General features: G+C 26.9%; 3 protein-coding genes across 3 annotated transcripts; 2 read left to right on the forward strand and 1 right to left on the reverse strand.

The window, feature by feature from the left end:
• Positions 1-1,762: 1,762 nt before the first annotated feature.
• Positions 1,763-4,135, forward strand: LOC134829901 (palmitoyltransferase ZDHHC3). Its single transcript, XM_063843196.1, has 4 exons — positions 1,763-1,915; positions 1,995-2,849; positions 2,907-3,119; positions 3,771-4,135. Exons 2-4 carry the CDS (start codon positions 2,310-2,312, stop codon positions 3,930-3,932), a joined length of 915 nt encoding a protein of 304 aa, XP_063699266.1. The 5' UTR covers positions 1,763-1,915; positions 1,995-2,309; the 3' UTR covers positions 3,933-4,135.
• An 8,630-nt stretch (positions 4,136-12,765) lies between these two features.
• On the forward strand, positions 12,766-13,876 carry LOC134829841 (xylosyltransferase oxt-like). The gene is made up of 2 exons (XM_063843119.1): positions 12,766-13,184; positions 13,645-13,876. The coding sequence occupies exons 1-2, from the start codon at positions 12,788-12,790 to the stop codon at positions 13,761-13,763; spliced, it is 516 nt and encodes a 171-aa protein (XP_063699189.1). The 5' UTR covers positions 12,766-12,787; the 3' UTR covers positions 13,764-13,876.
• LOC134829840 (xylosyltransferase oxt-like) lies at positions 13,754-14,851 on the reverse strand. The gene is made up of 2 exons (XM_063843118.1): positions 14,328-14,851; positions 13,754-14,270 (listed from the first exon to the last, which is right to left on the reverse strand). The coding sequence occupies exons 1-2, from the start codon at positions 14,746-14,748 to the stop codon at positions 14,155-14,157; spliced, it is 537 nt and encodes a 178-aa protein (XP_063699188.1). The 5' UTR covers positions 14,749-14,851; the 3' UTR covers positions 13,754-14,154.
• Positions 14,852-24,533: the final 9,682 nt, after the last annotated feature.

The following is a 24,533-nucleotide window of genomic DNA, read 5'->3' on the forward strand; positions in this document are numbered from 1 at the left end:
TTTTTGAAAATATTATAAAATCATGAGAATAAAAGGAGGGTTAATTTTAAAAAAATATTTTTTGTATTGAGAAATTTTATGAAAAATTGTTCCCTATCTAAATACAAAAAATTTTGAAAAGAGAAAAATTTTCTCGGCTTGATCGATCGTACGAAGCAGCTGATTCATAATTCTGCCAAAAAGCAAAAAAAAACATTTTTTAACGAACGAGAGGAAAATTATGAGGAAACCCTGACATTTTGCCTGTATTTCGATTTTATGTTGAAAAGTACACAAAAAATTCAAGAACAACTCGTCGGTTGTTATTTTTAGATGAAATTTAGTGTTAGACGAAGTGTGTGAAATTGTGTCAACAGAACAGTAAAAAAGACGGTTTTTTGTTTTGTTTTGCATAGTAAAATGTTTATAATGATGCGAAAAACAGCTGAGAGACTCATTCATGAAACGTGATGTTTGTGTTTTGTCGCGGCGCGACGGAAAGAAAGTGTTGAAAGAATTTACGCAAGTTGGTCTGAAGTGAGTGATTTTTTTTTGCTTCTAAAAAATTAAAAAAAAAATATCATAACAAAATATTTTCAAAAATGTAAAAAAAAAAAATTATTTATGCAAAAAAATTAAATTAAATAAAATAATTTTTTTTTATTTTTAGGAGTTTTCATTTCAGGATTTTTAGTTGAAAAATTGGTTCATAGTTTAAAGAAAAAAAAATTTTTTTTCGTTTTACAATAAAAAATTATCAATTCTGAATCAAAATTACTTTCACGCGCCTATAATTGCTAGATTTACAGCATCCAGATGAAAATTGACGTGTTAATTGGCAATAAAAAATTTTATTCTTATCGCAATTCAAATTATTGCAATTTTTTGTCCCTTGCTCCATATTAATTCCATTTTTTGAAGAAAAGCTAAATTTTTTTTTTACCAAATTTTTAATTTTTCTCATGAAATTTTTTAAATTTAAAATAAAATTATAAAAAATTTTAATTTATTTTACAAATAAATTAATTTCAATTTAATTCTTACATTAAAAATTAGAAAAATTATTTAATTTAAATATTTCAAAAATTTTTTATGTTAAGGATATATGAAAAATTATTTCAAAAGTATTTTTTAAAATTAAAATAATAAATTAATTAAATTTAATTATTTTTTTTATTTAATTAGAATTTAATTAGTTTATATTTTTTTAAATCAATAAAATTAAATTCAAATTATGAGACAAAAGGTTGAAAATATTGAGGCATATTTGAGGCAAATTTTAAAAATTAATAATTTTTTTTAAACTTAATAAATCGAGTAAAACAAAATTCCGGTCGACTTAAAATTTATTTAATTTTGTCTTTAAACATCTGCGAAAAAATTTATTAAAATTAATTAAATAATTATTTTATTAGATTTTATTTAAAAATAAATTTAATTATTTTTTATTTAAAATTATTGTTTTTAAATAATTAAAATTAATTAAGTTAAATTAAATTAATTTAATAATTATTAAAAAAAAATATTTGAAAATAAATTTTAAAATTAATTAACTTCTTAAATTAATTAATTAAATTTTTGTGTCGAAATTTTAAATAAAATAAGTGAAAATATGATCGAAAATAAAAAAAATAATTTTTCTTTAAAAAATTAATCAAATTAATGTTCATTGCCGCCTTTTAGGCTTCACAAAAAATACAAATTTTCATCTGGGCTTCGATCTGAATTATCGTGAAGGCAAATCCTTTGAATTAGCATTTTGCAATTTTTGTAGCCAAAAAAAATCAAAACAAAAAATACGAAAAATTTTCTTCTCTTTATCAAAAAACAATAGAATTTAGAGATTTTCACGCGTAGAATGACCATCCAAACAACTTTTTAGGGACTCAAAAAATAGAAGTGACGTAGTTCGTGTGAGATTTAAGTGTAAAAACAGGTAATTATTGGAAACAAGTCACTGAAAAAATCTTTCAGCATGAAAATGATGACTAAAAATTTTTTTCTTTTATTTACAGAGTGAACCTTTTCTACAAGAATTTGGAGTTTTAGTGACTGAACTTTCGGATTTGCGGGTTTTCATTGTCTTTCCAAGTCTTTGTTTGACCATCATTTTTCAATTTTCATAAGAATTTTTGAAAATTTAAAGAAAAAAAATTGAACCAAGTAAATTTTATCACAAAAAAGTTCAAAAAATTGCATGAGAATCAAAAGAAGGATGAGGTTTCCTCCAATCCGAACTTTTTTGTCAACGTCAAACATTTTTTAATAATTTTCTTTGTTAATTAAATTATTTCGAGACACGTACGTGAGACGTACGTCGCCCAAATTCAATGGATACTGACACCGATTCAGACTATCATCCAAGTTCCCTGCATTCCAATACGAATCCCGAGGATTTTTTGTACAATGGACATGCGAACGAGGTCATTGGCGGAAGTCGTTACAAAAAATGTTGGTGCGTGAAGGACATTTGCGGGATAATTTGTGCAATAATGACGTGGATGTTGATTTTGTATGCGGAATTTGTGGTAATGGCTGTGATTTATCCGTCGACAGAAACGTGGCTCGGCACTGTCGAGATGATTTTCTTCAATGTCGGATGCTTTTTGGCAGTTGCGTCGCATTTGCGCACGATGTTCAGTGATCCGGGTGCCGTGCCGAAGGGAAATGCGACGAAAGAAATGATTCAGCAGATGGGATATCGCGAAGGACAGGTTTTCTTCAAGTGTCCCAAATGTTGCAGTATTAAGCCAGACAGAGCGCATCACTGTTCCGTGTGTCAAAGATGTGTGCGAAAAATGGATCATCATTGTCCGTGGGTCAATAATTGCGTCGGAGAGAACAATCAAAAATATTTTGTACTTTTTACGGTGAGAAAATTTAATTTTTTCATGATTTTTTATAAAAAATTTTATTTTTTTTTTTAGTTTTACATCGCCATCATATCCATTCAGGCAATCTTCTTGGCTGTCAATCAGTTTGTCTCCTGCATCAAACACGAATGGCGCGAATGTTCGACATTTTCGCCGCCCGCAACTGTAGTTTTGCTCCTCTTCCTTATCTTTGAAGCCTTATTGTTCTCCATTTTTACACTTATTATGTTAGGAACACAAATTAACGCCATTTGGAACGATGAAACGGTAATTTTTCAATTTTTTATGTTTTTCAAGTCAAAATTATTGACTTTAAATTTAGTTTCTAAATTTAAAAAAAAATCAGAAAAAAATCAAATAAAATTTGTTACTCAATTTTTTAAAAATATTTAAAAAAAAAATAATTTTTTCTCCCTAACATTTTTAGAAAATTTAAAATTTATTTTTTTTTTTAAATTGAGCTTAAGATTTTTTTTTTAAATTTTTTAAATTTTTTAACCAAATTTTGAGAAAATTATCATATTAAAAAAATTAAATTTTCTTCCAAAATTTAGTTAAAATTCATTTAATTTTTCACTTTTTTTTAAGTTGAGCTTAAGTAAAAAATTTTTTGAAATGTTTTGACTTAAGTTATTTAAAAAAAAAATCAAAAATAAAATTTTTTGTCCAAATTTTTTAAGAAAAATTTAATTTAATTTTTTTAAATGTTGAAAAAAATATTTTTTTATCTAAATATTTTTTTTTTAATTTTTAATAATTTTTTTATCCAAAGTCTTTTTTTAGATTTTTTTTTTTTTTTTTGAGATTTAAAATTTTTAAATATTTTTTTAATCTAAATTTTTTTTAGATTTTAGTTTTTTTTTATCTAAAGATTTTTTTCACTAAACAAAATAATTTTTAAATTTTTTTCACTTTTAGGGTATCGAACAACTAAAAAAAGAAGAAGCACGTTGGGTGAAAAAGTCACGATGGAAAAGCATCCAAGCCGTTTTCGGTAGATTTTCCATAGGATGGTTATCGCCATTCACAAAACCAATCGATCGCAGTCCCTTTGATAAAAGTTACTTGTATTCCGTGTAATTTTCTGTTGTTAAAAATTTCACAAAAAAATATCGAAGTGACGATTTTTTTTTCGTTAAGTTCTTTTTCCGTTCTGTACCTTATAAAAAAATTTCAATTTGAACAAAAATCAAAAAATATTCAGAGATTAAAAAAAAACTTAATTAGTTGTAAATATTTTTGACTATTTTTTAAAAAAATAAAAGAAAAAAATGTTTAATGATGACGTCTTATGTAAAAAAAAAATATTTTTTTATTCTAAATTTCTGTAAAATTAATCTAAATTGTCGTCTAAGTCGTTGACAATTGATTCTAACATTGGATCTTCCGAGGATTTTGTATCTACGATCGGCAGTTGATCATTCGGGTTTATCCGCACTTCAACGGGACACATGCATGGCACGAACTAAAAAGCCAAAAAATGTAAATTTTGTAAAATTTTTCATCAATTTACTACCTGAACGTTCATTGGAGCGATATTCGTTACGTATTGCAAGTTGTACGGATCTTGTCCCTTTGCGCTGGCCGACATATGCGAAGCGCCATTAAAATATTCGTAAGGCATGTCACTGTAGCGATTTCCAACTAACGGCGATTTTGCGTGAATTTTTCCCGTCATTTGGGGAAGTTGATCTTGTTGCGTCGTCGTCATTTGCGCCTGCGGAAGCGGTTGGAAAGTCGTTGTCGCTTCAGTTGTTGTGCTCGGAGGTAAAGTTGTCGTTGTCGTTGTTTGAGGAGACGTCGTTGTAGTTGCCCGTTGCGTTGTACTTGTCGATGACGGAGTTGGCGAAGGCGATGGAGGAACAGTTTGGTATGCGTTGTAATTGTTGCTGTTGCCAGGACCGTATGGATTGAGGATGGGAGGATTGCCGGGATATTGCGATAAAAAGCCGCGACTGTATTGGAAGGGATTTATGGGAGGCGGAGGACCAACTGGGTTATTTGGGATGAGAACGGGATGATAGGTGAGTGTTCGAAGTACGTGAACGGGGATTTTTTTGATTGGATCTTCTCTAAAATATTTTTGAAAAATTTTAGAAAATTAAAATTTTTGGAAAATAAATTTTTCTTACTCTTCTTCTTCTTGTCGAGTGCTTGAAGAACCCCACCAAAATCCGTTAACTTGTGAAAATGTGAACAGTAACACTAAAATATTCTGTAATTTAAAAAAAAATTATTTAATTTAATTTTTATTTTTTGTTAAATATTATTTAAATAATTTATTGCTAAATTTTTTTTTTTAAATTAATATTTTTGTTAGATATTTATTTAATTTTGTTAAATAATTTATTTTTTTTAATAAATATTTTAAAAAATAAATATTTTTGTTAAATATTTATTAATGTTGTTAATATAATTTTTTTTAAATATTTTATCACAATATTAATTAAATTTTGTTTAAAAAAAAATTTTTTTCACTAAATATTTTTTTAATAATTTTTTTAAGTAAATTAACACTTGAAATAAAGTAATAAACTTTTTTTAAATAAAAAAAAATATTATTTAAAATTAATTTTGTTAGAAATTTGATTAAATTCTGTTAAAAAAAAAATAAATTATTTAAAAATTTAATTTTAAATTAAATTAACACTTAAATTAACTTATTGAATCATCAAACTTATTGAACTTTTTTTTAATGCAAAAAAAAATATTTTTAATTATTTTTTTTAATATAAAATCCATTTTTCGTACCAAGAGATTTTGCTTATTCATTTTAATTTAATTTTTATATATATATTTTTTTTAATTTGATTGTTTTTATTAATTTTTTATTTTTTCAATTTTTATTAATTTTTTTTTTTATTTTTTTCACGTGCACATTTTTTAAATTTTTTTTTAATATTTAATTTTTCACTTTATTCAATTTTTTAATTTTTTTTCAAGCAGTTCCAACGTTTTCCGTTAAAAATCTCCCAAACTAATAAACATGCTTCTAAAAGTGCCATCCAAATTTATAGATTTTGTTCTATCCATCACTCCTCTTGATAAAAATGCATTATTATCCCCTCCATTCTTTCTATTTATTGTTTTATAGCAAGTTCGATACCCACAAGAATTACCAAACGACGAAAAATTAATCCTTTTATGTTTTATCGCTTCTTCGTTCTTACACGAGAACTTTTGGAGGAGAAATTCAAAACAAGAATATTCGTAAAAAAAAACTTTATTTCGTTCAATCAAAATTAAATCTTCGTTTTCCGTCGAAACGAAAACCGTAAGCAGCGGCATTTTTCACATCGACCAACGCTGGATTGCGATGCTTGAAGAAACTTCCGTGCCCATGAGGAGCTCGTGCAGCTGAATTTGGTATGCCATGGTATTCGCGTGGATAAAAAGCTTCAAATTCTCCTGGTTTGGGAATTATCGTGTCAAGTTCTTTGTCAGTTGGATCATAAGCGAACGAAAAGTTCACAAGAATTAGCATCGCAAGTATTTTTACAACCAAAAAAGTCATTTTCTGTGAAAAAAAATGTTAAATTTAGCGAAAAATATTTTTTTCGTTCAATGATATAATAACGAGCTGCATATTAAATATTTTTATATTGTGTAATAGTTAATATTTAGTTTATAATAATTTTTTTATAACGCGAGTTTTCTGCACAATTTGTTTCGAACGAAGTTTTCTCGAATGCACGAAGGTTTTGTTCGTGAATTTTATTGGAAGAAAAAAGCTTACCAAAGTGAAAAACAGCCACAAACGCAAAAATTTTGTTCCAATGCCTAAGTTGAGTTTGCAGCAACTAGAGCTTTGTACTTTTAATTTTAACTAAACTGCTGCTTTTGGTGTGAATGAATTTTTATACTTTCACTTTTCAGCTGTTTGTGCGATACTTGAACGTATTTTTTTTTTGTTTATTTATTTTTTATTTGATATTGAAAACTAGATTGAAACAAATAATGAAAAAAAACAAGCTTTATTTGAACAATGAGTCGAACAATGACGCATTTTGTTTCAACTATTCACTCAGAATTGGAAGGTTGGAAACTCTTTGATGTCTCCATCAAAACAGACCACCGTTACACATTCAATTAGAGGTCATTGAATTGCCGAATCGGGATGACAAGCCGTAAATCATGCGCACGTAGGAATTCAATGACCTCTTGTATAACTGCATAAGATACTTATCTCACTGCCCTTCGGATCTCCTCTTCTCACAAACATATTTAAGAACTAAAACAAATGCATCTCTTAATCTAATCATCTCTCTCACTCCTCGCTGTCCAACCAACAAAAATATCTATAAATAATATAAACAAGACAAGAAGACCATCTTAAATCATTTTAATAACAAGACACGTCGAGATAATGGAGAACGAGGGAATTTAGTAATAAAAACGCAGGCAGTGGTGAACCTTTTATTAGTATTATTAGTTAAAATTGTAGACACACATATTTCTCTAATTCGAATTATATGCCTTTTATACGCCGATTTACGGGAACGGATGCCGTTTTTATAAAACAAATACCTTTTGAGAGTATAAAAAATGATTAATGGATCATTAAAAATCTTGTAATTTCGGAAGAATTTTTCATTATACTCGAAATTTGTCAAAGAGCTTTTACTTAGCCCACGTGTAATCGCGATTTAAGAAGATTTTCAGTATCAAAACAGAAGCTGTTTGGAGAAAACATAAAAAAGTAGTCACGAATTTTTGAAACTAATACCATCATCTCTGAAATTTATGACATGCATCACCGAATCATATTTTATTTCAATATCAAAGTATCAATCATGGGGCAGGTGTGTATTTACTTTGTGAATGTGCGTGTGTGCATCAAGCGGGTTCATTCACTTTTTACCGAAAATTTTTTGATATCTGAGTCCACTTAATTTATTTATGATGATTAATTCAGATTGTTTCTAAATCTTGAGACGTTTTAAAGGGAATTAATGCTACTTGATGGTTTTTGAATGTCTGTCAGTTACTGAGAAAGAAAGAATAAAAATTCTAAATTTGAATTTTTTAAACAAGAAATATAAGAAAAGATATTTTTTTTGGCAAAATGTTTTGATATAAGCAAAATTATTTGATGGATACTTAATTTCTCATGTAAGAATTATTTCTTTCATCATCTCATTGTTAGAATCCATAGAATAACAATAAGCTATATACTCTTTTGACTTAATAGCAAAATAATATATTGCAGCAAAGCGCTCTAAATACATAACTTCCTTATTATGAACTTACAAATTTCTTTCTTTAATAACATTTTTAACAGATGTGCAAATATTTGTAGCGAAGACAAAACATTACTTCGAGTGGGTCTCGCATTAAAGACAGAAATGACTTAACAAGAGTAGAATAATTTATAAAGGATAAGCAAATTGATATTCAAATAGATTCGACCGACGTTTGATTCTTTTTAAAATTTTTGTTTTTTGCCTGCTTCTAAATTTTTTGAAAGACGTTGGCTTCTGGGTTAATTTGTTGAAGAATAGTTAACTGTTCCTCAATGAACTACTTGTTGCCATTTAACTTGAGTAAAGTGAAATAAGTATCCTTTTACTTCGGGTTGTGAAAAATATATCGTGTGATATAACTCCATGGTGTCCTTTATCTTTTAGTTGAAATCATCCTCGGTTCAATTTTATCATTTAAGAATTCATGAAAAGAAAAAAAAAATATTAATTTTGCATTAAAAAAAATTTTCAAAACTATAACTTACCAAAATACGCTCAAGTAAAAAAAACATCCCTTTGATAAGTTTTTGTTCTTTTTTGTTGAATCTATAAAATACCATTCAAATAGCTCCGCCGAGTAAAAACAAAAGGTCATTGAAATGAATCGTACCTATGTAGTAATAAAAACAAAATTAATTTTAGTTGTTATTGAAAAAAAAAACTTAAAGTTAAAAACATGAATGAAGCTTGAATGATTTTCGGATTTCGGTGCAATGCATTTTCTCTTCAACTTGTTTCTACTTCAAAAAGTAAAACTATTCTTTGGCAGGTGTCGAAAAACTTTTCAAAAAACGCAAGTTCCCGTGCTTTTAACTGCGGGAAAATTTATTTGTTTATAATTCCGTCCCATTAAATGGTAAATATTATTTATGATGTAACAATGTTCGAGCTTAATGACACAACATTCATCTTTTTTTGGTTGTTAATTCTTTTCCATTCTCTTTCATTCTGCTCAGCGACGACATGAGAGTTAGATAAATCCGTTCTTTTCCTAAAAAAAAAAAAAATTCTACGACAACATTCCAATCACCTTTAAATTAATATGTTTTAAAAATGCAGCCATTTAATTGAATGGAGATTTAAAAAATCGATAAATTTAGTTTTTTTTTAGTCGAATGCACACGCTGTTTGATCTATTGTCGTGTCGCAGGAAACATCGCTGTCAACAAATTTTTGATAAAATGACATTTTCTTCATTTCTTCCCGAACGAAATTTCTCAGGAGAATGAGATTAAAATATTTCTTGTATGGATTGAGTTGATAGGGAAAGTACTTAACAATACAAAAAAAAATAATTTAATGATGGATCAGATGTCATGTGCTACTTGTTATTGTTACTTTTCATCGACATGTGAAAAAAAAGGTGAATGACACCCAAAACTCTCAAGATTTTCAAAATTAAATTTGTTTAGGAGGCTTTTATAAGGAAAACACGCAAATTTATCGTAACACGTGTTACTTTTAATTTTTATTGTATTTTGATCTACTTTTGTTTTTATTTCCTCTATTTTTTTCATAAATTACGGTTAAAATATTATCACGATATCAAATTTTATTGTTATTAATAGAAGGAACGCATTCTTTGGAACCGGCTTTATTAATCGTTGCATGGTTACTTTTTGCAACAAAGTATTTAAAGTTATGCAATCGTGAGTAATTGTAGCGATTTTGAATTTTAAATGAATAATGAGGGCAAGAAATGAGACAAATCTCGTAAGATTTTTGTTCATAAATTTAAAGAAATTTCTTGAAAATTCAAAAAATTGCAGAAAATGAACTTTTTTGATGATCATTCAACTTTTTTACTAATTGAAAAATATTTAATGATGATGTCCATTTTTAAAGAGTTCAAAATTTTAAATTGTTTTTTCAAAAAAAATTAAATAATAATAAAAATTAAATAAATAAAAATAATTAATACAAAAAACAAAAAAAAATCAATTGAAATTCAGTGTTTTTAATAATTTTTAATAAAATAATTTTTAAAAATAAATTTAATTTTAAAATTAAAATTAATTTTCAAAAAAACAAATACATATATTTAAAAATTAAAAAAATTTAATTAAAAAATTATTTTAAAATAAAAATATTATTAAATAACTTTTTCATAATTTTTTGTTTTTATAAAAAAATTTTAACAACCGTAAAAAAATTAAATATCTGTTTATTAATTAATTTTTTTATGAATTTTTTTTTAAATGCCTGAAGCTCAAAAAATGATTTCATCTAAAATTTATTTTAACTTTTATCTGTTTTTAGTTTAAAGAAACTTTTAAAATTTTTATAATAAATTAAAATTTTCATTTAATTAATTTTTATTTTTATTTATTTTTTAATATAAAATTTTTAGTTTTAATCTAAATTAATTACCTAATATTTTAAATTAAATTATGTTTTTTTTATAATTTAAAAATGATTAAAAATCATAATTTTAATTAAAATTTTAATTGTATTTACTTACAGAAATTCCATCAAAATCCTCTTAAAATACGAAAAAATAATTTTTTAACAAAAATCTTGTAACTCCTTAAATTTGGACCTCATCTAATGGTAAGTAATCCGTTGTTCCGAAAATAAAAGCGATGCATGTTTGTTTATATCTTTTGTTGTTGTTACAACATGAAAAATTATGATTATTATGCATTAGCGTGCAAAGATAACACGAACATCATCATTAATTGCAAGTAAATTTTCGTCTTCGTAAACGGTAGTTTTGGGAGAAAGTTATAAAAACTGAATGCATTTTCCTTATTAGCTTCAATTTGTAAGTGTACGTCATAAGGAAAGGAGAGCTTTAGAGCTGTGATAAAAAAAAATATGGAGCTGAAAGTTATTGTGAGTGAAAAAAATTAAGAAAAAAAAATTTTAAGAGAAAATTATCTCACCTCATGATTTTTTTTTTCTTCAGATGATCGTTGCAGTCATTATGTTCAATATTCTAATAGAATCAGCGGAAGCCAGGTAATTTTACTTTTTTTCTACTTTTAGAGAACTTTTAAAACGCGAGATGATAGTCACGATTATTATTAAGATTAATCGCTTTTTAAAACCACTCATCCATCTCATCCACGCAGCAAACGTCGGATCGTCATTCACATCCCGTACAAAGTGCCCGGACCGAAGCAGCACAAAGCAAAGCATAAAGTGCCAAAGCCGCCAACACCGTCCATCCATACCGTCGTGCGAGAAGTGCATCATCATCACAAACCGTCAATTATCAAAGAGGAAAAGATCATTAAGCAGGAATACGTGAAAGTGCCACAAGCGCCATCGCACATTCGAGAAGTCATTTCGCCGTACCAAAAGCTGAAGGAGGAAGTCGAGCATGAGCATGTGCATCATCATTACAAGCACGAACATCCATCGGCGGCATCGTATGAGGAGCTTGGCGGCCTTGGAAGCGGCTCGAATGCCGTGAATCACGTGAATTCGGTTTATGCCACGGGAGAGACGAGCAGCACGTCGACAGTTACGGTAGCGACGCCGCCCGTGCATCAAACGAAGAAAAAAGCAGGAGTGCCTTAGAAATGCTTTTTTTACTTGCTGCTTGCTTGCCTTGTTTCGCTTCGACTTATTTATTGTACACTTTTGTACAAAATCGTTTCCTCGTTAAGCATAAAAGTAATAATTATTTTTTTACCTCCTCGAGTAAATCAATTATTAATTATTAAAGTTAATTAAACGAAAAAATTTTAATAAAAATCAAATAAAAAAAATTTACGCTTGCTGATTTTGTGATGTCGACGATACTCAGGTAAGATTTTTTTCGTTTTGTTTTTTTTTATTTGATTTTTTTAAAAAATATTTTTTAAATTAATTAAAAATTGCCAAATTTTTTTTTTTCATTACAAATTAACGAGAATCCTTAAATTTTCAAAAAAAAAGACAAAAAAAATTAAGTATTTAAATAAATTTTTAATATTTTTAGAAAAAAATTATTATTAAGAGAAAAAAAATATTAAAAATAATTTAAAAAAATATTAAAAATAATTTTAAAAATTAATTTTTATAAAAAAAAAATATTTAATTTTCATTAAAAAATTATTTATTAAAAAAAATAATTTTAATTTAAATATTTTTTGAAAAAAATTTGTAACGTTGCGTTTTCGCAACACCGATGTTTGCGAGCATATCTCAGTCAATAAAAGGGCAAATTTCACCAAATTTTCGCATGGATAAAAAATTATTATTTTTTTTTTTAAATTAAAATTCGCATTTTATGAAATTTTAAGAACAAAAAAAAATTAAAGTAAATTTTTTTCCTTCATTAAAATTTTTTTGAAAAAAAATTTAAGATTTTAACCAATTTTTGAACAAATTTGCTATTTTTACTTAATTTTTAAACCTTAAAAAAATTTTTAGCTTAAAATTCAACAATTTGAGCCTCAAAATGAAATTTTTTTCACAAAATCGCAATAAATTTAATTATTTTGAGAAGAAATTTCGCCCTTGTAATATTCCGATGACCTTTTTCTCTCCTCATGATAACAATTTCCTTATGGTTTATTTGTTCCATATGAAATTTTATTGTCCTATTATGAAATATCAACGTGACAATTGCAAAACATCAATAAATAAAGGTCATCCCACACATGAAACCTCTTATCGCCTCATCTCTCGCTATAATAATTGAGAGTAATCTCATCATTCCAATCATTATTTGTCGAGCTGCAGTCTTGATAACACGTCAAAATGTTCAAAATTGCAATTTTTCTCGTTTTTGCACTCAGTTTTGCTGTCGCCGATGAGTGCACATCATCAGCTGATACCTTAGTTGTCAAACGTAGGCCACGCACGTTCGGAAAATATCTCGGTTGCTTCGAAGATCGCGAGGAAAATCGAAATTTCAAAGGATACATCCAAAAATCGCACAATAACACGATCGAAAATTGCTGTGAAGTGTGTCGCAAAGGAGGTTTTGTCTATGCCGGCACAGCTGCCATTTGGTGCGTTTGTGGCAACAAGTATCCGGAGGAAACAACAAACGCGAAACTCGGAGAAGAACGTTGCTCGGACAAGTGTTCGGGAAATTCTGAACAAAATTGCGGCGGAAATTACGTTTTTAGCGTTTTTGAGACGGGAAATGAACGTAAGTATATCTAAAAAAATTTTAATTTAAAAAAAAAATAATTAAAAAAATCAATTAAAATTAAAAAAAAATAATTAAAAAAAAATTTAAAAAAAAAATTAATTAAAAAATTTTAGAAATGAATTTAAAATTAAAAAAATTATTTTAAAAAAAATTATTTAAAAAATAAATTTATTTTAAATTAAATTTTGAAAAAATATTCAAAAAAATTTATTTAAATTTAAAAAAAATATTTTAAAAAATTTAAATTAAAAAAAAAAAAAATTAAAAAATTTAAATTTTTAATTTAATTTAAAAAAATAATTAAAAATTTTAATTTTAATTTAAAAAATTAATAAAAAAATTTAATTTTAATTTAAAAAATTAATAAAAAAATTTAATTTAAATTTGAAAAAATTATTAAATAAATTTAAATTTAATTTAATTTTCATAAATTGATTAATTTTTTTTTATTTTTTAGAATACACATTCGACAAAGAAGGAAATGAAATCGGAGAAAGCTTCCTCGCTGCTTCCCCTTATGACTTTTGGGGACATTTCAAGCCAGAAGGAAGTCAAAATGGATGGCATGACGACTAAACATGACTTTATTTTGCTTTAATTCCCAACAAAAAAGCATAACGACAATTATTAAATAAATATTATTACAAAATTGCAACAATGTCATAATAAAATTATGAATTTTTTCAGTTTTTTTTGCATTATCTAAACAATCGTTCACAAAAAAGTCACATAATGAAGCGTCTCGACCGGAATGGAAAAACGTCACGATTCATGGAAATGAAATCAATCAACAGAAAATTGTTCGTTTTGTCTGGTCAAGCAAGCAAGTAACAGTTGGCAGGTGCGAATATCGGAAATCCAACGAGAAATGGGAAGGAACTGAAAGAAAATATCATTATTTTGTCACGAATTGCACTTTTTTAATCGATTTTCTATGTTTTTAGTTGATTTCTGGTTAAAAAGTTGCTTAATCGTGCCATCCATGTTCACTTCCCTTCGGTTTGAAGTGTCCCCAGAAGTCATAAGGGCTGGCAGGAATGAAACTTTCGCCAATTTGCTTCCCGTCTTTGTCAAAAGTGTATTCTAAAAGCAAAAAATCATCAATTTCGGACAATTTTTTTGAAAATTTAAAAAACTTACGTTCATTTCCTGTCTCAAAAACGCTAAAAACGTAATTTCCGCCGCACTTTTGCTTCGGATTGCCTGAACAAGTGTCGCAACATCGCTCTTCCGGCAGTTTTGGATTCGTCTTTGGATCGGGATACTTGTTGCCGCAAACGCACCATATCCCGGCAGTTGCTGCATAAACAAATCCTCCATCGCGGCATGTAGCGCAACAACTTTCGATCGTATTTTTGTGGGATTTTTGGATGTAACCTTTGAAATTGCGATTTTCCTCGCGATCTTCGAAGCAACCGAGATATTTGGCGAATTCACGACGTTGACGCCGGATCGTAACTGTGTCTTCTTTGCATTCGGCGAACATTTGGCGTGACACGAGAGCCGCTACGCTCGTTGGAACGGCGATTAAGAGGACTTTTGAAGCTTTTGAGGCGAACATTGCACGAGAACTGACACGAACGACGGCAGAAATTGCACTGAAAACATCAAATAAATCATCGAGAGGAGTCCAAGTCTTATCTAATGTCAATAAATGATAATAATAGAGTGCAGACAGCGGCAATTTCTATAATTAATTCGTGTACGGAGGCGCGCGCAATAAGTTTGTTCTGTGATAATAATAGTTTTGTGTTGATTTGAGTCATGAGGTTGCCATTCGCTACAGGTGTTTGATGATGCCTTCCGTATTTATAGCAATTAACATGCGATTTTAATTCAAATAAGTGCGGTACGAGCTTATCTAAGTAATCAATTTGCGATTCTGAAGTGTTTTATTATGAAGTTTCTTGACATGAAAGGCAAATAACTTTAGTCGTGAAAGCCGTTTTCGCCTCCAGATGGCTTGAAATGCGCGTAAAAGTCATAAGGGCTGGCAGGGATGAAACTTTCGTTGAGTTGGTTGCCGTCGTTGTCGAAAATGTACTCTGAAAAGAAGGATTTTAAATTAATTTTAATTGAAATTTTATTTAAAAATAACTCATAAGGTGAACAAATATTAAAAATTTTAGCTTGAAATTGAATTTTTTTTCTTTTGAAGAGAATTTTTTAACAAAAAATTTAAATTAAAATTTTTATTTAATTTTTTTAATTAAAATTTATTTTTAAAATTTTAGTTTAAATTAAAATTTTAATTTTTCAACTAAAATTTGTTGGTGAAATTTAAATTTTTTAACTTTGAAAAATTTTTTTAATCAAAGTTTTAATTTTTATTTAACAATTTTTACCTTCAAAGTAATAAATTGTTATAAAATTATAATTTTTGACATATTTTTTTATTTTTTTAAATTTTATTATTTAATTTTTTGCCTGAACTAATTTAAAAAATAAAAAACAAAATAAAAAAATAAAAGAAATAATTTAAAAAAAAATTAAATTAAAAAAATTTTGAATAAAAAAATTAATTTTAATTAAAATATTGGTCAAAATGTCCAATTTTTTACTATATTTTGTTTTAATCAATTTTAAGATTTTTAATTATTTTTTACTTCAAAATTAATAAAAATATTTTTAAAAAAATATTTTTTTTTATTAAACATGAACTTTGATTTTTTTGTAAAAATATTAAATAAAAATATAATTTAAAAAAAATCTTTCAAAAAATGTTCGAAATTTAGCAAAAAATATTAAAATTTTAAATTGAATTAAATTTAAATTAAATTAAAAAAATTTACTTTTATGTTAAAAAAAAAATTAATTTTAACCAAAAATTTTCAAAATTTATCCATCCTTCGAAAACAATTTTTTTTAAAAATCACTTACGTTCATTCCCTGTCTCAAAAACAGAAAAAATATTCTTCCCGCCGCACCTTTGAAACGGATTTCCTGAACACAAATCGCTACATTTCTCATCCTTCAGTCTTGGATTCGTCTTTTCATCTGGATATTTGTTGCCACAAACGCACCAAATGCCTGCTGTGCCCGCATAAACGAATCCTCCTTCGCGACAAATCTCGCAGCATCTTTCAATCGTGTTACTATGCGACTTCTGAATGTAACCTTTGAAGTTCCTGTTCTCCTGCTTATCCTCAAAACATCCTAAATACTTGGCAAATTCCCTTTTTTGTCGCTTTATGAAAAGATTTTCGTCATTTTTGGACCTTTCCTTGCATTGAACTTGCGAGTTTCGATGAAAATTTTGAACTAAAGCAACGTTAGCTGGAACAAAAATTAAGAAAATTTTAGTAAAGTTCGATTTGAAGCGAAACATCGTCTCGAATGTCATGAAAATTTCAAGTCACGTCGATATTTATCGGTTTCTTATCTCAAAATATCATCAAGAAATGTGCAAATAATAATTTTTATGCAATTTTCGCTAAATATTTATTCAACGATTCACTTTCTTGCTCATCCAAGCCATTCAACAAGGTTAAAGCCATACAAAAAACACAATGGAGATGCTTCTGTTGATGATTTAATTGCAGAAAAAATGTATCTATTTCACATTTTTCAAACAATGGATCTCATTTTTTTCGGTCACGAGTTCATTTTGTGCATTTTTCGGACGTTTGACTGAGAAGCAGGTCGAAAAATCGAGCAAAATTTGCCAATTCAGGTGACAAGCTGCACCAGAAAAAGTTCAAAAGCAGCAAAAACTCACATTACATAAGTCACACTTGACTTATTTTCCGATCGAGACGAGAAAACGAAACTGAAGGTGGTTGCGGAATGAAGAAAAAAAAATGTCAATACTCGACTTTTCTCCGTAGATTCGTATTGCATGACAAAATAATAGTTCGTTATCAAAAAGTAAAGTTTCTACGGCGGAATTGAGTCAATCTACGTGAAAATAGTTGGCAAAGCCCGTATTTACCGAGATCAATTGCGTGTTTGTTGTCACAAGTAATAAAAACAATAAATAATTGTTGCGGATTGGTTTTCATTTGGTTATTTTTTCGGTTTTTTGTGTGTGTTATGAGTGAAAAAGTTACCGAAGGGAAAGTAATAAAAGACATTGATAGCGGTAAATTATTGTCATTTTTACTTTTCCATTGTCGCAGAACGGAACTTGGATACGGATTTTGGATTAATTGCAATTTTATTGATAAAAATTAATAATTTATGAAAAATTTTTGATAAAAGTGATAAAATAAAATTAAAAAATATGAAGAAAATGCAAGAAAAAATTCCTTAAAGAGGAAAATTTTAATAAAAAAGTGAAATTTATTGACTTTTCATAAAAGAAAATAAGGCTCAAAACGGATTTCAAAATAAAATATTTAAAAATTTAAGTCAAAAAAATAAATAAAAAAAATAAAAATGAAGTTTTTAGTGATTTTAATGGGACTTTTGTACAGTATTTTGGATGTAAATGGAGATACAGAGCAGTAAGTGAAAGATTTATTAAAGACTTAAATATGGGAAAAATTAAAAATTTAGTGAAATCGACAAATTCAATACAAAATTGTGCTAAAAAGTGAATCAAATGCTTTAAAAAATAATATTTTTTTTAAGTTTTTGTTAAATTTTTACAAAATTTCAAACAATTTATGAATTAAAAAAAAATTAAATTTAAATAAACAAAAAAATAATAATAAAAAATAATATTCATAAAAAAATAAAATTTAAAAAAATTAATTTATTAATAATAATAAGTTGGATTTAATTTTATAATTAAAAAAAAATTAAAAATAAAATTTGACAATAATAATATAGAATTCATTAAAAAAATGGAAAAGTGTTCAAAATTTGATAAAAAATTTAAAAAAAATAATTTATAATAAATTAATAAAAAAATAAAATTAATTTAAATTTAATGAAATTCACAAATTTGTACTTAAAAAAATTTTAAAAATTAAAAAAAAAATTAATCAAATTCAAATTGAAAATAAAAAAATTAAATAAAAATAAATAAATTAAAAATAAGAATATTAAAAAAAATTCTAAAAAATAAATAGTTTTAATTTTTTACAATTTTTTTTAAATAAAATAAATTATTTTTTCCAACTCAACAATTAATATTTAATTAATTTTTTTAATAAAAAAATATCGAGTAATTTTTTTTTTAATTTTAACAAATTTTTTAAGGTACAAATTTGTGATTTTTAATTCTAAATTAAACAAAGTCACTTAAAAAATTTAAATTTAAAAAATCAATAAAATTTCGACTTACCAAAATTTTTATAATTTTTTTCAGTGTTCACATCCGCTTAAAAATCCCGAAGATCATCAATCGTCACACGCACGTCGAAACCAAATACATTCACATTTTCCATCCAACTCCTTTCAAAGCACACGGTATCCTTCATCGGAAAGATGCCAATCCTCCACAGCCCTTCAACGCTACCTCCATGGAAATCAAAAAACCCACACTGAAGAATTTCCAACCGTCAACCACGATCGAACAGCAACATCACAAAATGAACTCGAAAGAAGTCTTCAATCATCGTTACAAAAACATGCGAAAAATGAAAAATGCCGAAGATGATTTTGACTTCCCAACAGCACTTCCATCACATGGAACCTCCCCAAATGCTCAGAATTTGAAATTTTTCGTACTTGATCCTCCGAATAATACGCCGCCGCATGAGACAATTATCACGACAGTTCCTTCGATGATGAGCGGAAACATAATTGGAGCACGTGCATTGCCTTTTACTTCCTCGACATCAGATTACAGCGGAAAATTGTTGTCTTCTGAAGAGTTAACGCCGCCTCCAAAACGCTTAAATCGCATTCCGCCGCCAATTCCCATCAAAAATAACGCCTTGAATGATGATAGTTACGAAGAAATGGGCAAAACTAAGTATTGGACATCATCCGGCAAGAAGTTGGGCAAGAAGAAACCATATCACGGACCTCTTAAAAAGGCAAATAGAGCTGAAAGTAAAACAATCAAGATGACAATTCGACCAAAAAACGAAGTTAAAGTCACAAAAATACCTTTTCTCATAAAAGTTTGAGATTTTTGTTCCTCAAGTTGCTTCAATTTTTGTCTTTTTAGCTGTTTTTATGTTTAAATATTTCCTAGTCGACGACAACTCAATACATTTTTAAGCTTTTCTTACATATTTTTAGTTATATTTGTCAATAAAATCAACGAAAAATGTTGAAAATTGTATTTTAATTCAAAAAATTGGCTCAAAAATGAAAATTTTTCATATAAAAAATTTATTTATTTAAATTTTCAGCCTAAAAATATGCAATCGATAAATATTTAAATTAAAATTTCAATAAAATCTCACGTTTACTTAATTTAAGAATGGCTCAAGTCAATTAAAAAGAATATTTCGTGTGTTAATTTATCGTGAATTTCAATCGAAATCTCATATTTACGAGCATTAATGATCAAAAATTACAAAAATTTGCCCCTGAGTCACACAAAAAATTTTTTTTCACATAAAAATATTTTTTTAATTTTTTTTTCTTTGTAATTTTCCATAGTTCATATAAAAAAAATATAATTAACATTTTTTTTGCAATTTTCATTAAAATAAAAAATGTAAAAAGCGGGAATTAAAATGTTTAACCTTCTCATGTCTCAATTAATTGTCGCATCTTTTAAGAGCATCTTGTCTCGCACGGTGTCTCGCAAACTTTCATTTTTGCGAGACACCGCGAGACACGGCGCGAGACGAGCATCTTGCTCGCATGACACAAAGACACAATAAAAACCATCAAAATTAGTTAATTTACCTCTTTTTTGAGTAATTTTGTTTCATTTTTTGCTTATCTCGCTCGTCAACCGCCAGTTTTTCGTTGAATAAAGTTGTAAATTTACAATAATTGACGATAAATCATTTACTTTGTCATGTAAATTGCTACTTGTATTGAAGATTTCGTGACTCGTGCTTCACTCTCGATTTCGTTCGTCAATTTATCTCGATCTCCAATGGGCGTTTTTTGATAAATTGAAGTCGTTTAGCTGCATTTCCTCACTTATCTAATTTTTTTTTCGTTTCGACAAGGAAGCCGATGAGTTGCTGCCTAAAATGATCAAAAGTCATAAGTTATCAGAATTACTCACAAAAGTCATTGAGTGGTGTCAAGAGATGCTCCAAAAGATTATCGTCATTACCTATTATTATTTATAAAAATTGTTTTTAAAACGAACGAGTGAGGCTTGTCGAAGTAAGTAGAAACATTGTAGTTCAACGGGTCAACAGTTCGATCGTTGTGGCATAAACAAATCAATATTTTATGCCCGTTTTTAGCTATGGATTTTGCGTGTGCGCACACTTCACTTAAAGAAGCAAATAAATTACTTTGGAGACTTAAATTAATTTCCGATATGAATGTCACAAAAATTATTTTTTTTAAAAAGTCTGTAAGTAATGAAAATTGATAAAAGCGCATTTTTTTAAATCTTAAGATAAGAAATTTTTATTCTTAATTAATTTTACTATTTTTAATATTTTTCAAAAAATTACATTAAAAAACATTTAAAAATTAGATTTTTAATCTTTTCTAATTTAAGAATTCTAATAATCGTTCATTAATTTTTTTCTTAATTTTAGGTACATTCAAAGGACTATCGATGAATTTTACATTAATAAACTTATCTCTCAGTTGAAGTTAAAAAGTCAAGCGAAGATCATGGATGAATTTCTTAAACTGTGGAAAATTTACAATCAGAATGTCAAGAACATAAAAATGTGTACTTATTACTTCATAAAACTTTAGTTCCCAATTAGACCAAACTCACAGTAGATCCGGTTGATCCAGTAGACCGGTAATCGGGTATATATGATTTTTAACTCATCCCAATCCAAAAAAACGAATAAAAGCAGTCCAAAACAAGCAGACCCATTGGAATAAGTACTTCAGTCGAAGAATAATGACAACTTACATTAAATAGCTCAACTTCCTTAAACAATAACAATGACATAAAAACTTAAAAGTGTTATTCAATAACTGGTCGACTATCACAAGTCCTTCCATTGCAAAAAAAAACAAAAATATGTAAACATTGAAACTATAGTTGTTGTAAACTCGATTGTATGAATAAATTTTTTTCCAGTTTTAAAAGGCCCAAAAACGTATTTGAGTGAAAGTTCATGCTTAAAAAAAAATATAAAATAAAAAAAAATGGTTCTATTTAATCTAAGTAAAGCTTTTTAAAGTTAATTTTAATTTTAAATTTAGAAAAAATTTAATTTATAAATTTTTGATATTTCAAATATTTTCACAGCTGCTTTTGTTCTTTTAATTTTTTTTCATGAACATTCTTACAATTTTATTCTCATAAGATTTTTTTAATCTTTAATATTTATTTTTTTAAAAAAATTGAATTTAAATGATTTTTAAATCAAAAATATCTTAAAATTATTAAAAATTATAATTTATAAAAAAAATGTTAAAAATCGTTAAAAGTACTCTCAAACCAAAATGGAGCCATTTTTTCATTCATAGTAAAAAAAATAATGCCTCATCACATAAACGCAAGAAGAACCAACTGAACTTGAATAAATGTAATTCAAATAATGTCGCATAAAAATCGACGACAATCTTTTTGAATCGAGATAAAATTTTTGTTGATGTTACAACATTCCACAATTTTCTGTTGTACTTGTTATATAAGACACACGTAACGCCACTGATCTTGTCATGTCAAGAATATTTAATCACATTATGCGTATTCAAATGTGAGTAAATATTGAATTTGCGTCGCACCAAAGCAGCGAATCAAATAGATAAAAAAAAAGTACGGAACTACTAAAGCATAAGTTGTTTATTAAGTGTCCGTACTTGAAATGTTATTCAGCTAATCTAAGGTTCCTTGACATGTGAGAATTTTTTCGGAGCCTCTTCAGGAATCTATATTTAATAATTAAAAATAAACAAAGTAGACTGTAGGTGTGAGAATCGCTATCTGAAGGACCATTTTCTGCACATTTTCTGCATATCATGATTAATTGTCTTTCTGATAAAATCTCATTCATATTTTTTCAGTAACATTTGATATTGTTTTCCAAATTAGATGAGTTATGACAGGTTGGTTGGTCAGTGTGTTTGCGATTCATACCTACGCAATGCGTAACCTTGATAATCTCATCGAATCATGTCACCGCGATACTCTTTATGGTTATGGCAACAAGTGATTGGAAGATGAACGTAGAAAAATACGAAAAATAAGATAAACGAGGTTTCTCGCCTCTTTTGATTGTTCAAGTCTTTTGTCTGTGCATTCTCAGGTAATGGATCTTTAATTGCACTTTTTATATCCTGTTGCAATGCTAGGTTCATGTCACAACAAAAGAATTTCTGCGATAATAAAAATAATAATGGTCAGGCATTCCTTTGGATGATAATTTAAATAAATCATCGGGACTAAATTGATCTGTCAATGTAAAGTAATGTACTGTTGATATCAATAATTTAATTTAATTTTTGGTTTTTTTTTGCCATTACTCATTGAAGGATCGACCTATGAGTTGAAAAAGAGCTATTTTAACCCCCTTTCACTTCTTAAGGTCTTAAAATAAATCTCTTTGGAATTATTTTACTTTCTCAAGAGCTTATTTTAACACCTTTGGAGTTTAATTTAACATCTCAAGGTCTAAATTTAAACCCTTGAGATCTTAATTTAGTACCTTAAGATGTTAAATTAACCTCAAAAAAATTTTGATTTAAAAATATGATCTTAAATTAATTAAATTAACCCTCGTTTTAATCATTGCGAGTGAATCACACGCTTCTCAACGCATTTTCTTATTCAAAAAACCAGTCCAACACAATTCCAATTATTATTAACACTAAAACGAAAAGGTCAAATTCGTATCGCGTTACTCATTGCTTGACTCTCACTCGCTGCCTGCCACACTTACAGTCATCTTCCTTCCTTGTAAAAAAAAGACGCATTTCAGATGACCTTGCGCGGCATAAATTTTTTTTTAAATTAAATTATTCAAGTTCAGGTTTTACTCATATTTTTTTTTCTTCGCGCTCTCTTCTGCTGAAATCCCTCAAGTCACCACAAAACGATCCGCGAGTTATTGATGAACTTGTATAAATATCTGCAATTATTTTGCAAATAAATAAAATTTAAAATACAAAAAAAAATTATTGCAAGCGTGTTGTTTACATTGTGAATGGAGATGCAAGTTAATATATTTTTATTTTATTATAAATGAAACTTTGTATCGATTGTTTTTGTGTCGTTGATGGAATAAATCTAGATGTTGACATATTGGCACTTCATTTAAGTTGATCAGATTAGAGTTGAGAGATGGCGAGTGTGAGATGAATTTTTGATGCGCTTTGATGGAGATGTCTGGTTTTTTGATGAAAAGATTTTTTTTTTTGATACAAAAATTTAAATTTATAAAAAAAATTATAAAATGATAATAATTTGAAAATTAATTAAAAAAAATATTAAAAATAAAAAAAAAATATTTAAGAAAATTCATAAAATAAAAAAAAATAAATAAATTAAATGTAGGCAAATTAAAAATAATAAATGAAAAGATTCTTGATATAAAATTTAAAAAAAAACTAAATATAATGACAAGAATGTAAAATTAAATTTAGTTCGAAAAAAAATATTAAAAATTGATAAAAAAAAATTAAATTAAATTTAAACAATTTAATAAAATAAGTATTTAAATATACTAAAAAATTTTAATAAATAAATATTTTAATAATAAAATAAAATTTAATTAAAAAAAAATAATTAAATTAAATATTAAAAAAATTTTAATTTAATTTAAAAAATAAAATAATTAAATTTAAAAAAAAATAATTAAATTTAATAAAAAAAAGGAATAAAAATTAATTTAAAATTTTCATGAAATTTCCTTAAAATTTTAAAATAAAACAAGCAAAAAAATTTTCCGGTCGACATAAATATTTTTTTTTAACACGAATGTTCAGTTAGGGGCATCGAATTGTTACAACTTAAGCTATTGACGATAATTTGAGTGATGGGAACTGCCGTTTCTGCGATGAAAATCCATCCGATGGCGACTAAAAAAAAAGGAAGGAAATTTTCATTATTAGAAAATATGAATTTTTTTAAATTTTTATAAGTTTTCTGTGATTTTAAGTTCAAAATAGGTTCAAAGCTAAATTATTTCTAACTTGAAAAATTAAATTTTCTCGTTTTATAATAGAAAATTATCAATTTCGAATCAAATTACTTCCATGCGCGAGTAATTGTTACTCTAAAAAAATATTGAGTGTTAATTATTTAATTTTTATCAGGCGACAATTTTCATGTTTACAATTTTTTTAACTTATTTAGTTCAATTTTATTATTTTTATCACAGGATCTGTCAATATTGAGCCGGA

This window comes from Culicoides brevitarsis, chromosome 2 (genome assembly GCF_036172545.1).
Source record: "Culicoides brevitarsis isolate CSIRO-B50_1 chromosome 2, AGI_CSIRO_Cbre_v1, whole genome shotgun sequence".
NCBI lineage: Eukaryota > Metazoa > Arthropoda > Insecta > Diptera > Ceratopogonidae > Culicoides > Culicoides brevitarsis.